The sequence below is a fragment of the Eptatretus burgeri genome, chromosome 8 (assembly GCF_056783735.1).
Source record: "Eptatretus burgeri isolate ZD-2024b chromosome 8, Ebu_testis_v1, whole genome shotgun sequence".
In the NCBI taxonomy this organism is placed as follows: domain Eukaryota; kingdom Metazoa; phylum Chordata; class Myxini; order Myxiniformes; family Myxinidae; genus Eptatretus; species Eptatretus burgeri.
This window is the reverse complement of record NC_140968.1, coordinates 424,462-438,830: the sequence shown is the minus strand read 5'-3', so window position 1 is coordinate 438,830 and position 14,369 is coordinate 424,462. Positions and strand designations below refer to the sequence as shown.

Sequence of the window (14,369 nt, the reverse complement as noted above, 5' to 3'; positions counted from 1 at the left end):
CAGGAGGTACTCCCAAGGAGTGGGTTTTCAGATTTATTTTTGCTTTTGGAATGTTTTGCGGAATGAAGGGTTTTACGCTGGCTGGAGTACAAATCCTCCCACCAACCTTCCAATAAAACTAACCCAACTGCAGCAGGACGTCCGCAGACACAATTGGGCACGAGATATGGATGGCCGTTGGCTCACACGGAGCTCTTCCGCCCTTTGACAGGTTTTGTTCTTCATCCTGCTGGCTGTCCATATCCAAACACCGTCCTCACCAGGAAACTTCGTGGGGGAGACGGTTTCGTCGCCAACGACCCGACCATGGAACAGGTTAGTACAGGTTTACATGGTACCTGGAGCAAATCACAGATCTAATGTGACCTGACCTGACATCGTGTGGCATCCTTACAGGAAGTAAAAAATATTATAAACCACAAACACATGTGATTACATTTTTAAACAGATGCTACTGCTGTTTAACAATAAACTGAAAGGGAGGAAACCCAACGTTCATTGGCCCGACACCACAGGTAGAGTGGTGTACTTACTCAACCTCCTGTGGGTGGTCTCATTTAGGGTATGCCTCACCTCAATATAAAGGATATAGATTAGAGGTAGAGTAGCTTACTCACTCACTCAACGGTGGGTAGTCTCATTTCAGATATGCCTCACCTCTCGATGAAGGATCTAGTGTCGGGGCTCGAACCATGGACCTTGAATTACAATGCTTCGATTTGGAGAGACACAATCATCAGCAAATTTAATGGCCTAATCACATCAAAGATAATATACCTTCACACACAGCACAAAAAGTCAAGAACAGGTGTATAATTTATTTTTAATCATCAATCTATCAAACAAGAAGCTAATCGATTAAACAACAATGTCAAAGAAACAATTAATTAAACTAACAATTAAACAACCAGCCAGTTAAACAGCCAACCAAACACCCGTGCACAGGTCAAACAGAATGTTCGAGTGAATATAACAATCTGTTCGGCCTATCTTCAGTCACCCCTGGATTTGCACTCATTTTAGAGAAGTATTCTTGAGCAAGGCACATCTCATGGTTAGTGGCTCAACTTATTCTTGCACAAAGCACATCTTGCGCTAGCCGATAAGAATGTGGGTCCAGAGTAGCACTGTATATGGGACTCTTTTTCTGGTTTGAAATATCATTATCAGGGTCCCTATTGTGGAACTCTAACAAGACATCAGTATTTCAAACACAGTATATCCACTTTATCTCGTCAAGCACGAGCGAAAGGGAAGTTCACTATCCCTCCTTCGGTTCTGTAAAATTGGGAAGTGCCTTGAAGAGCACAATCGTGCCGTGGAAATGAGGAAGTATTCTGTGCGCAGGGTTTTTACTTGGCCAATGTCTCCAAATACAACTCATGGTTATATCTTAAATAATCTCTACACTAATAGAACAAAGTTTAGCAAAAAGCAAGCAATAAACAACTTTTAATCAAAGGAGAATATTAAAAGCAAGTTTTAAGAGAAGGAAAAACTGAAATCTCTATTTCAGCCCTTATCATAGATCTGACGTCGAGTAGCATACTCACTCACTCACCGGTGGGTCGTCTCGTTTAGGATATGCCTCACCTCTCTATGAAGGATATAGATCAGAGGTAGAGTAGCATACTCACTCACTCACCGGTGGGTCGTCTCGTTTAGGATATGCCTCACCTCTCTATGAAGGATATAGATCAGAGGTAGAGTAGCATACTCACTCACTCACCTGGGGGTAGTCTTGTTGAGGATATTCCTCACCTCTCTATGAAGGATATAGATCAGAGGTAGAGTAGCATACTCACTCACTCACCGGTGGGTAGTCTCGTTGAGGATATTCCTCACCTATATATGAAGGATATAGATCAGAGGTGGAGTAGCATACTCACTCACTCACCTGTGGGTAGTCTCGTTGAGGATATGCCTCACCTCTCTATAAATGGCCATTGTGGTGTTTCTCCGACACGGACAGGTGGTTGCCATATTGAGTTTGTCGTACTTGATCGCGAGGCTCGGTATCCGTCCCGTCGAGTAGTATGAGTTGGTAGTTAGACGTCACAGATGAAACCTTGTCCATCGCAGGACTAAGCCGCTGTGTGCAGACAGACATCCTTGTGAAATTCCAAATCATCTGTTCGGCGCATTCCGCTCGTCTTTTAAGCGCATTGATCTCGAGGTACTCTCATTGTGGTGGAGTATACTGTACATACTGTATACTCGCAAACTACTGAACCTTAATACCACACTGTATTACACCATATAACCCTGGTGTTGGCTTAGTGGTTAGGGTGGCGTCTTGGGATCCTCGAGTCCTGAGTTCAAGTTCCGTTGGCCGCTGAATTAATATTCACCAGGAGGTTGACTCAGCCTGTCATCCTTCTGAGGTCGGCAAAATGAGTACCTGCGTACTGGTAAGGGGGACACTGCATCAGTGGCACAGCCGCGTCCCAACAAATGATGCAACCAGCAGCCACAGGCTGCACTCGATAGAGAGATTAGATCATATTTAATTAAATGTCTCATCATCGTCTTTCAATGAATCCAAGCAGTGCAGGAGGGCGGGAAACAAACTCACCGAGCACGTTCTTCTTCTTCTTCATCTTCTTCTTCTTCTTCTTCTTTTGTGTGTCACACAAAGCTACGGGGTTGCGGGTTTACCTGAGGGCGCGGCTTTGTTGCCGATGCAATGCCCCCTGGAGGTTAGATCAGGAATTTCTTTAATTGTTCAAGGTGCCGGCGATAGCTCGCCCACTCTTCCGCGAGGGACACCTTGGGATCTTTAACGTCGACACACTAATTCTGGCAGGCAGGACGTCCTTTTAACGTCCATCCGAGGGACGGCACACACATACACACACACGCCGAATACGAATATGTTGGAAGTAGTACAAGTACATTTCTCAAGAAGGCGCTGAAGATTAAGCCACCTTGCGGTGGACGTATCGGTGAGAGAGAGACACGCGTGCGCCTCACGCTCACTGTCGGGAGCTCACGCGCCCTCCTCAATTCATTAATTCATTGTTCGAGTGTCCATGACAAACACGTGCCTCGGAAACCTCCAACTCACGAACTCACGCACACGCTCCTGCTCGAGCCTCAGGGGCACGAGGACACCGTGTACCTCAGGACGAGCCTGTGTGCACGGTGCTGTTTCCCGCGCGCACCGCCAAGGCCCGTTTCTGTCTTCCCTACGTCATCCGTTCGGAATGCACGATGCGTCCTCAGAATCCTGTGGCCGAGAGCATCGAAACCCTTCTGTCGATGCGACTCCTGCGCTCATTTACGCGTGTCCACGCACCCCATGTCCATTGGCAAGAGGAAGGACAAGAGGGAGGGTGAGGTGGGGGGGTCACGGCGGCACCGGAGAGTGACAATCACAGGATTTACGGGCGCGCTCCTGTTGGTTGCCAGCGTGAGGGAGGCCCTTTCCACTTAACGATAAAAACAGAGAAAACTTCTGGTTGTAAAAGTTCTCAAGTCCAAGTTGTAGACCATGCTCCATCCCATGGTGTCCAGGGTCCGCGTGGCTCTGCTCGTGGCCGCTTTGGGCTCCAACGTCGGCGGCGCCACCGCAGACGCAATCCCCGCAGCCAGGGGGGCGACGTCCGATTCCTGTTGGTCGTGCGGCGGACATCATCAGCCAGGGTCCATGGAGATGGGACTGAACGTGTCCATTCTCGCCGAGGCGGTCAAACGCCACATTCTGGCTCGCCTGCAACTCCGCGAACGTCCGAGCGTGTCGCATCGCCCTCCCCAGGCGGCGATCACTGCCGTCCTGCGCCGGCTGCACGCGGGCAGGCTCGCAGCCGGGGGGCACGTGGAGCCCATGGGGGGGCGACGTGCCGCACGTCGGGGCAGGCTTGAGAGGAACGCCGAGATCGTGAGCTTCGCCGAGCCCGGTACGCTGATCCCGGTGCGGTGCGCACGCCGCAGCCTCGTCCGTGGTAGATCGATCGAAAGAGGCTTTTCTTGTAGTGGATTGACGGGCGTTGGATGATACAACCTGATGAAGAATTGTACAAGTCAATGGTTCATTATCGATGCATTCAAAACTTATCATACCAAAGTACAAGAGTAACAAAGACCAGACATTTCATATATGTATATATATATATATATATATATATATATATATATATATATATATATATATAAAAATATATATATATATATATATATAAAATATATATTAAAAAAAAAAAATGTATATATATATATATATATATATATATATATATACACACACACACACACACACACACACACACACACACACAAACACACACACACACACACACACACACACACACACACACACACACACACACACACACACACACACACACGTCATACGTGGCATCACGTGTTGTTCTGCAGCGACCTGCGGAATTAATACTTATATCCGTCATGTGATTGGTGAGTGGGTGAGCGATATACTTTTATATATTCTCGTATAATATTTATTCATAAATGTGTCATGTGCGCCATCAATGTAAATGGTCATATTATTTACATGATGGTGTGTGGACTATGTACATGTTTCTATCAAATACATGACTGTGTGTAGACTATGTACATGTTCATTTTACATACATGACTGTGTGTGGACTATGTACATGTTCATATTACATACATGACTGTGTGCAGCTTATGTACATGTTCATATTACATACATGACTGTGTGCAGCTTATGTACATGTTCATATTACATACATGACTGTGTGCAGATTATGTACATGTTCATATTACATACATGACTGTGTGCAGATTATGTACATGTTCATATTACATACATGATTGTGTGCAGATAATGTACAGGTTCATATTACATACATGACTGTGTGTGGAATATGTACATGTTCATATTACATACATGATTGTGTGTAGATTATGTACATGTTCATATTACATACATGACTGTGTGAGACTATGTACATGTTCAAATTACATACATGACTGTGTGTAGACTATGTACATGTTCATATTACATACAAGATTGTGTGTAGATTATGTACATGTTCATATTACATACATGATTTGTGTGGATTATGTACATGTTCATATAACATACATGATTGTGTGTGGATTATGTACATGTTCCTATTACATACATGATTGTGTGTGGATTATGTACATGTTCATATTACATACATGATTGTGTGTAGATTATGTACATGTTCATATTACATACATGATTGTGTGTAGATTATGTACATGTTCATATTACAAACATGACTGTGTAGATTATGTACATGTTCATATTACATACATGATTGTGTGTGGATTATGTACATGTTCATATTACAAATATGATTGTGTGTAGATTATGTACATGCTCATATTACATACATGACTCTGTGTGGATAATGTACATGTTCTATTACATGCATGATTGTGTGTAGATTATGTACATGTTCATATTACATACATGACTGTGTGTGGACTATGTACATGTTCATATTACATACATGACTGTGTGTAGATTATGTACATGTTCATATTACATACATGACTGTGTGTGGACTATGTACATGTTCGTATTACATACATGACTGTGTAGATTATGTACATGTTCATATTACATACATGATTGTGTGTGGACAATGTACATGTTCATGTAACATACAGGACTGTGTGTGTGGACTATGTACATGTTCATATTACATACATGACTGTGTGTAGATTATGTACATGTTCATATTACATACATGATTGTGTGTGGATTATGTACATGTTCATATTACATACATGACTGTGTGTAGATTATGTACATGTTCATATTACAAACATGACTGTGTGTAGATTATGTACATGTTCACATTACATACATGATTGTGTGTGGATTATGTACATGTTCATATTACATACATGACTGTGTGTAGATTATGTACATGTTCATATTACAAACATGACTGTGTGTAGATTATGTACATGTTCACATTACATACATGATTGTGTGTAGATTATGTACATGTTCATATTACATACATGACTGTGTGTAGATTATGTACATGTTCATATTACATTCATGACTGTGTGTGGATTATGTACATGTTCATATTACATTCATGACTGTGTGTGGATAATGTACATGTTCATATTACATACATGATTGTGTGTGGATTATGTACATGTTCATATTACATACATGACTGTGTGTAGATTATGTATATGTTCATATTACATATATGATTGTGTGTGGATTATGTACATGTTCATATTACATACATGATTGTGTGCAGATTATGTACATGTTCATATTACATACATGACTGTGTGTAGATTATGTACATGTTCATATAACATACATGATTGTGTGTAGATTATGTACATGTTCATATTACATACATGACTGTGTGTAGATTATGTACATGTTCATATAACATACATGATTGTGTGTAGATTATGTACATGTTCATATTACATACATGACTGTGTGTAGATTATGTACATGTTCATATAACATACATGATTGTGTGTAGATTATGTACATGTTCATATTACATACATTGTTGCGATTCGATCTGAGAGAAATACATCACGTGCATGTATTCATAACCTCCTACTCCTCGGTGTAAGAACATTTGGTTGTTCATTGTTTCCACGTTTATGGAACAGTGAAACAAAAATATGAAACATCGTGTGTCCATTTATCCCTTGTGTACAAATACAACATGGTATGTTAACAATCTATGAAATGGGTGTACATGGTATGTTAACGATCTATGTAATGGGTGTACATGGTATGTTAACGATCTATGTAATGGGTGTACATGGTGTTTTAACGATCTATGTAATGGGTGTACATGGTATGTTAACGATCTATGTAATGGGTGTACATGGTATGTTAACGATCTATGTAATGGGTGTACATGGTATGTTAATGATCTATGTAATGGGTGTACATGGTATGTTAATGATCTATGTAATGGGTGTACATGGTGTTTTAACGATCTATGTAATGGTTGTACATGGTGTTTTAACGATCTATGTAATGGTTGTACATGGTGTTTTAACGATCTATGTAATGGGTGTACATGGTGTTTTAACGATCTATGTCATTGGTGTACATGGTGTTTTAACGATCTTTGTAATTGATGTACATGGTCTGTTAACGATCTATGTCATTGGTGTACATGGTGTGTTAACGATCTATGTAATGGGTGTACATGGTATGTTAACGATCTATGTAATGGGTGTACATGGTGTTTTAACGATCTATGTAATGGGTGTACATGGTATGTTAACGATCTATGTAATGGGTGTACATGGTGTTTTAACGATCTATGTAATGGGTGTACATGGTGTTTTAACGATCTATGTAATGGGTGTTCATGGTGTTTTCACGATCTTTGTAATTGATGTACATGGTCTGTTAACGATCTATGTCATTGGTGTACATGGTGTGTTAACGATCTATGTAATGGGTGTACATGGTATGTTAACGATCTATGTAATGGGTGTACATGGTGTTTTAACGATCTATGTAATGGGTGTACATGGTGTTTTAACGATCTATGTAATGGGTGTACATGGTATGTTAACGATCTATGTAATGGGTGTACATGGTGTGTTAACGATCTATGTAATGGGTGTACATGGTATGTTAACGATCTATGTAATGGGTGTACATGGTGTTTTAACGATCTATGTAATGGGTGTTCATGGTGTTTTCACGATCTTTGTAATTGATGTACATGGTCTGTTAACGATCTATGTCATTGGTGTACATGATCGATGTAATGGGTGTACATGGTGTGTTAATGATCTATGTAATGGGTGTAGTACATGGTATGTTAACGGTCCATGTAATGGGTGTACATGGTGTGTTAACGATCTATGTAATTGGTGTACATGGTGTGTTAACGATCTATGTAATTGGTGTACATGGTGTGTTAAAGATCTATGTAATGGGTGTACATGTGATCGATGGAATGGGTGTACATGGTGTGTTAATGATCTATGTCATGGGTGTATATGGTGATCTATGTAATGGGTGTACATGGTGTGTTAATAAACGATGTAATGGGTGTACATGGTGTGTTAATAAACGATGTAATGGGTGTACATGGTGTGTTAATGATCTATGTAATGGGTGTACATGGTGTGTTAATGATCTCTGTAATGGGTGTACATGGTTTGTTAATGATCTATGTAATGGGTGTACATGGTGTGTTGATGATCTATGTAATGGGTGTACATGGTGTGTTGATGATCTATGTAATGGGTGTTCATGGTGTGTTAATTATGTGTGTGTTAATTCATGATGATCTATGTAATGGGTGTGTGTGTTGATGATCTATGTAATGGGTGTACATGGTGTGTTGATGATCTATGTAATGGGTGTACATGGTGTGTTGATGATCTATGTAATGGGTGTTCATGGTGTGTTAATTATGTGTGTGTTAATTCATGATGATCTATGTAATGGGTGTACATGGTGTGTTAATGATCTATGTAATGGGTGTACATGGTGTGTTGATGATCTATGTAATGGGTGTTCATGGTGTGTTAATGATCTTTGTAATGGATGTACATGGTGTGTTAATGATCTCTGTAATGGGTGTACATGGTATGTTAATGATCTATGTAATGGGTGTACATGGTGTGTTAATGATCGATGTAATGGGTGTTCATGGTGTGTTAATGATCTATGTAATGGGTGTTCATGGTGTGTTAATGATCTTTGTAATGGGTGTTCATGGTGTGTTAATGATCTCTGTAATGGGTGTACATGGTGTGTTAATGATCTCTGTAATGGGTGTGCATGGTGTGTTAATGATCTTTGTAATGGGTGTACATGGTGATCTATGTAATGGGTGTACATGGTGTGTTAATGATCTCTGTAATGGGTGTACATGGTGTGTGAATGATCTATGTAATGGGTGTACATGGTGTGTTAATGATCTATGTAATGGGTGTACATGGTGTGTTAATGATCTATGTAATGGGTGTACATGGTGTGTTAATGATCTATGTTATGGGTGTACATGGTGTATCAATGATCTATGTAATGGGTGTACATGGTGTGTTAATGATCTATGTAATGGGTGTACATGGTGTGTTAATGATCTATGTAATGGGTGTACATGGTGTGTTAATGATCTATGTAATGGGTGCACATGGTGTGTTAATAAACGATGTAATGGGTGTACATGGTGTGTTAATAATCTATGTTATGGGTGTACATGGTGTGTTAATGATCTATGTAATGGGTGTACATGGTGTATCAATGATCTATGTAATGGGTGTACATGGTGTGTTAATAATCTATGTTATGGGTGTACATGGTGTGTTAATGATGTATGTTATGGGTGTACATGGTGTGTTAATGATCTATGTAATGGGTGTACATGGTGTGTTAATGATCTATGTAATGGGTGTACATGGTGTGTTAATAAACGATGTAATGGGTGTACATGGTGTGTTAATAATCTATGTTATGGGTGTACATGGTGTGTTAATGATCTATGTAATGGGTGTACATGGTGTATAATGATCTATGTAATGGGTGTACATGGTGTTAATAATCTATGTAATGGGTGTACATGGTGTATTAATAATCTATGTAATGGGTGTACATGATGTGTTAATAATCTATGTAATGGGTGTACATGGTGTGTTAATAATCGATGTAATGGGTGTACATGGTGTGTTAATGATCTATGTTAATGGGTGTACATGGTGTGTTAATAATCTATGTAATGGGTGTACATGGTGTGTTAATAATCTATGTAATGGGTGTACAATCTGTGTACATTGTGTAATGGGTGTACATGGTGTTTATGATCTATGTAATGGGTGTACATGGTGTGTGTAATGGGTGTACATGGTGTGTTAATAATCGATGTAATGGGTGTACATGTTAATAATCGATGGGTGTACATGGTGTGTTAATAATCGATGTATTAATAATCGATGTAATGGGTGTACATGGTGTAATCTATGTTATGGGTGTACATGGTGTGTTAATAATCATGTGTAATGGGTGTACATGGTGTGTTAATGATCTATGTAATGGGTGTACATGGTGTATTAATAATCGATCTAATGGGTGTACATGGTGTGTTAATAATCTATGTTATGGGTGTACATGGTGTGTTAATGATCTATGTTATGGGTGTACATGGTGTATCAATGATCTATGTAATGGGTGTACATGGTGTTTTAATGATCTATGTAATGGGTGTACATGGTGTGTTAATGATCTATGTAATGGGTGTACATGGTGTGTTAATAAACGATGTAATGGGTGTACATGGTGTGTTAATAATCTATGTTATGGGTGTACATGGTGTGTTAATGATCTATGTAATGGGTGTACATGGTGTATCAATGATCTATGTAATGGGTGTACATGGTGTTTTAATGATCTATGTAATGGGTGTACATGGTGTATTAATGATCTATGTAATGGGTGTACATGATGTGTTAATAATCGATGTAATGGGTGTACATGGTGTGTTAATAATCTATGTTATGGGTGTACATGGTGTGTTAATGATCTATGTAATGGGTGTACATGGTGTATTAATAATCGATGTAATGGGTGTACATGGTGTGTTAATAATCTATGTTATGGGTGTACATGGTGTGTTAATGATCTATGTTATGGGTGTACATGGTGTATCAATGATCTATGTAATGGGTGTACATGGTGTTTTAATGATCTATGTAATGGGTGTACATGGTGTATTAATGATCTATGTAATGGGTGTACATGGTGTGTTAATAATCGATGTAATGGGTGTACATGGTGTGTTAATAATTAATCGATGTAATAGGTGTAATGGTGTGTTAATAATCGATGTAATAGGGGTACATGGTGTGTTAATAATCGATGTAATGGGTGTACATGGTGTATTAATAATCGATGTAATGGGTGTACATGGTGTGTTAATAATCTATGTTATGGGTGTACATGGTGTGTTAATGATGTATGTTATGGGTGTACATGGTGTGTTAATGATCTATGTAATGGGTGTACATGGTGTATTAATAATCGATGTAATGGGTGTACATGGTGTGTTAATAATCTATGTTATGGGTGTACATGGTGTGTTAATGATCTATGTTATGGGTGTACATGGTGTATCAATGATCTATGTAATGGGTGTACATGGTGTTTTAATGATCTATGTAATGGGTGTACATGGTGTATTAATGATCTATGTAATGGGTGTACATGGTGTGTTAATAATCGATGTAATGGGTGTACATGGTGTGTTAATAATTAATCGATGTAATAGGTGTAATGGTGTGTTAATAATCGATGTAATAGGGGTACATGGTGTGTTAATAATCGATGTAATGGGTGTACATGGTGTATTAATGATCTATGTAATGGGTGTACATGGTGTGTTAATAATCGATGTAATGGGTGTACATGGTGTGTTAATAATTAATCGATGTAATAGGTGTAATGGTGTGTTAATAATCGATGTAATAGGGGTACATGGTGTGTTAATAATCGATGTAATGGGTGTTTATCGAGATTCCTCTAATTGTGTGGCTGTGGTTATGTGGTCTCTTCTCTACTTCTCATTTTATAGGGAAAGTGGGGCAAAATGTGAACCCACCGTGTGTGTGTGTGTGTGTGTGTGTGTGTGTGTGTGTGTGTGTGTGTGTGTGTGTGTGTGTGTGTGTGTGTGTGTGTATATCACACAGGCACACATGTAACATTTTTCATTTCAAATTTCCTGTTACATCATCATCCATTGGGTTCTATCTCTCTGGTGCGGACATGTAGCCAGGGCTGGAGGGGTTTCACAGAGAGGGGATTGGGGTGACGGAGAGTGGGTGGAGCATCCTGCTCCACCTTGATCTGCCGTGCCTTCAGAAAGTATTCACATCCCTCAACAGTTGTCACATTTTGTTGTTTCAGCCTGAATTTAAAATGGCTTAAATATAAAAAAAACATTGTCACCGATCCATACAGAATACCCAAAAATGACAAAGTGAAAACATGTTTTTCGAAAATTTGACAAATTAATAAAAAATGAAAAGATGAAATGTCTTGGTTATAAGTGTTCAACCCCCGAGTCAATACTTTGTAGGAGCTCCTCTGGCAGCGATTACAGCTTCAAGTCTTCTTGGATATGTCTGTAACAGCTTTACACATCTGGATTTGTGGAGTTTCTCCCATTCTTCCTTGTAGATTTGCTCAAGCTCTGTCAAGTTGGATGGGGAGTGTCAGTGAACAGCAATCTTCAAGTCTTTCCACAGATTATTATCAATGGGATTCAAGTCTGGGCTTTGACTGGGACACTCAAGGACTTGTTCTTGTTCTGAAGCCATTCCAGTGTTGCTTTGGCTGCATGCTTGGGGTCATTGTCCTGTTGGAAGGTAAATCTGGCCACAGTCTAAGGTCTTTTGCACTCTGAAGCAGATTCTCCTCAAGGATTTCCCTGTATTTGACTCCATTTGTTGTTCCCTCTGTCCTTACGAGTCTCCCAGTCCTTGCTGCTGAAAAGTATCCCCATAGTATGATGCTGCCACCACCATGCTTCGCAGTCAGGATGATGTTAAATGGGTGATGAGCTGTGCTCCATTTCCGCGAGACATAGCACTTTGCATTCAGGCCAAATAGCTCAACTTTCGTCTCATCAGATCCCACAGAGTCTTCCAACGTGCCTTTTTGCAAGCTCCAAGTGTGGTCATGTGCCTTTTTCTCAGGAGTAGCTTTCATTTGGCCACTCTCCCATAAAGTATAGATTTGTAAAGTGCTGCAGAGATTGTTGTCCTTCCAGCAGGTTCTCCCATCTTATCCAAGGAAATCTGTCGTTCTGTCAGAGTGGTCATTGGGTAATTGGTCAGCTCCCTGACCAAGGACCTTCTTGTCCAGTTGCTCAGTTTGTTTGGACGACCAGTTCTCGGAAGAGCCTGGGTCATTCCATATTCTTTCCATTTCCTAATGATGGATCTCACTGTGCTCTTGGGAACTTTCAACACTCCAGAAATTGTTTTATACCCTTCCACAGATCTATGCTTCTTCACAATTCTATCTCGGAGTTCTACGGACAGTTCCTTTGACTTCATGTTGGAGTTTCTGCTGTAATGTGCACCGTCAATTGTGGGACCGCATACAGAAAGGTGTTTCTTTCTAAATCATGTCCAATCAATTGAATTGATTCCAGGTGAACTCCAATCAAGTCGTAGAGACATCTCGACGATGATCAAAGGAAATTGGATGCACCTGAGTTCAAGTTGAAGTGTCATAGCAAATGGGTTGAATACTTATTCACGGAAGACATTTTAGCTTTTCATTTTTAATGTGTAAACATTTCCAAAAACATGCTTTCACTTTGTCATTCTGAAGCAGGTATTTTGTGTAGATTGGTGCCAATTTTTTTTAAATTTCATCCATTTTAAATTGAGGCTGCAACACAACAAAATGTGAAAAGGTCAAGGGGAGTGAAGGCTTTCTCAAGGCATTGTACTTTACCTTTGTGTTATCCATTGTCCTTATATGCGTATTTACTGCATAATTTACTTTCCTCTTCTTTAATTCTAATACATCATTCGCATTTAGAGTTAGAATGTATATCGTTTGTCTGACCTTTGTATTTGTCCACATTTGGACATGATCCTTGTCTGCTCTCTGCAGATCCGGACTCCCCGGACGTTCTCACATTCAACGCAGTGCCGGAATCGGGCCGACACCTGCACGTCACGTCCGCCACGCTTTGGTTGCACCTGCCGCGCCCTTCGCTTTCAATGTCACGTCGTCGGCACCAACACTTCCCACTGATGGTGCGCGTGTTAACCCCAGGTGCCACCGTGCCAACTACGGAGAAACTCTTTGCACTTAAGCGCAACTCGTGGCGTGGCGTGGACGTGACTCGCCCTGTGCAGGAGCAATTGCAGCACGGTTTGCGCCATGTGTCCCTGCGTGCCGAGTGTGCCGCCTGTGGCACGGGCTGGAGCGCAGGTAAACTCCAAGGGCCTCGAAGACCCTTCTTGATGTTGCGGATAAGCGAGCTTGCCCACGGTCGCTACAAGCAGAAACGGGGCCTCGAGTGCGACGGGAACGTGAAGTTGTGTTGTCGCAAGCAATTCTACATCGACTTTCACACCATCGGCTGGAACGATTGGATCATCGCTCCGCCCGGCTACTATGGCAACTACTGCGAAGGGAAGTGCCCCGCATTCATGGTAGGCACCATGGGCTTCACGTCATCCTTTCACAGCACAGTCATGAGCCAGTACCGCCTGTTGGGGTCGAACACGCTCGGACGCGTGAACTCATGTTGCATCCCAACGCGTCTCAGCGCCATGTCAATGCTGTACTTCGACGAGGATCAGAACATCATCAAGAAGGACGTTCCAAACATGATCGTGGAGGAGTGTGGCTGCGCCTGAGCCGTTCG

General features: G+C 40.8%; 2 protein-coding genes across 7 annotated transcripts in view; one reads left to right on the top strand and one right to left on the bottom strand.

Annotated features, from left to right (window-relative positions):
* The window catches only part of UBE3C (ubiquitin protein ligase E3C), a 191,765-nt gene extending 189,046 nt beyond the window's left edge, over nucleotides 1-2,719 (bottom strand). For 4 of the 5 annotated variants that reach the window (XM_085890527.1, XM_085890522.1, XM_085890528.1 and 1 more), the window contains exon 1: nucleotides 124-2,710. The gene's annotated coding sequence lies outside the window, so the exon portion shown is untranslated. Of the gene's footprint in view, nucleotides 1-123 lie in introns of all 5 variants that reach the window. The other variant, XM_085890523.1, reaches the window with a different exon arrangement.
* Nucleotides 2,720-3,493: 774 nt separating this feature from the next.
* Nucleotides 3,494-14,369, top strand: part of INHBB (inhibin subunit beta B) — an 11,764-nt gene continuing 888 nt past the window's right edge. For both annotated transcript variants that reach the window (XM_085890532.1, XM_085890531.1), the window contains exons 1-2: nucleotides 3,494-3,899; nucleotides 13,607-14,369. The exon at nucleotides 13,607-14,369 is cut by the window's right edge. In XM_085890532.1, the coding sequence (XP_085746658.1) occupies nucleotides 3,494-3,899; nucleotides 13,607-14,361 (1,161 nt within the window). In that variant the 3' untranslated portion in view covers nucleotides 14,362-14,369. The remainder of the gene's footprint in view (nucleotides 3,900-13,606) is intronic.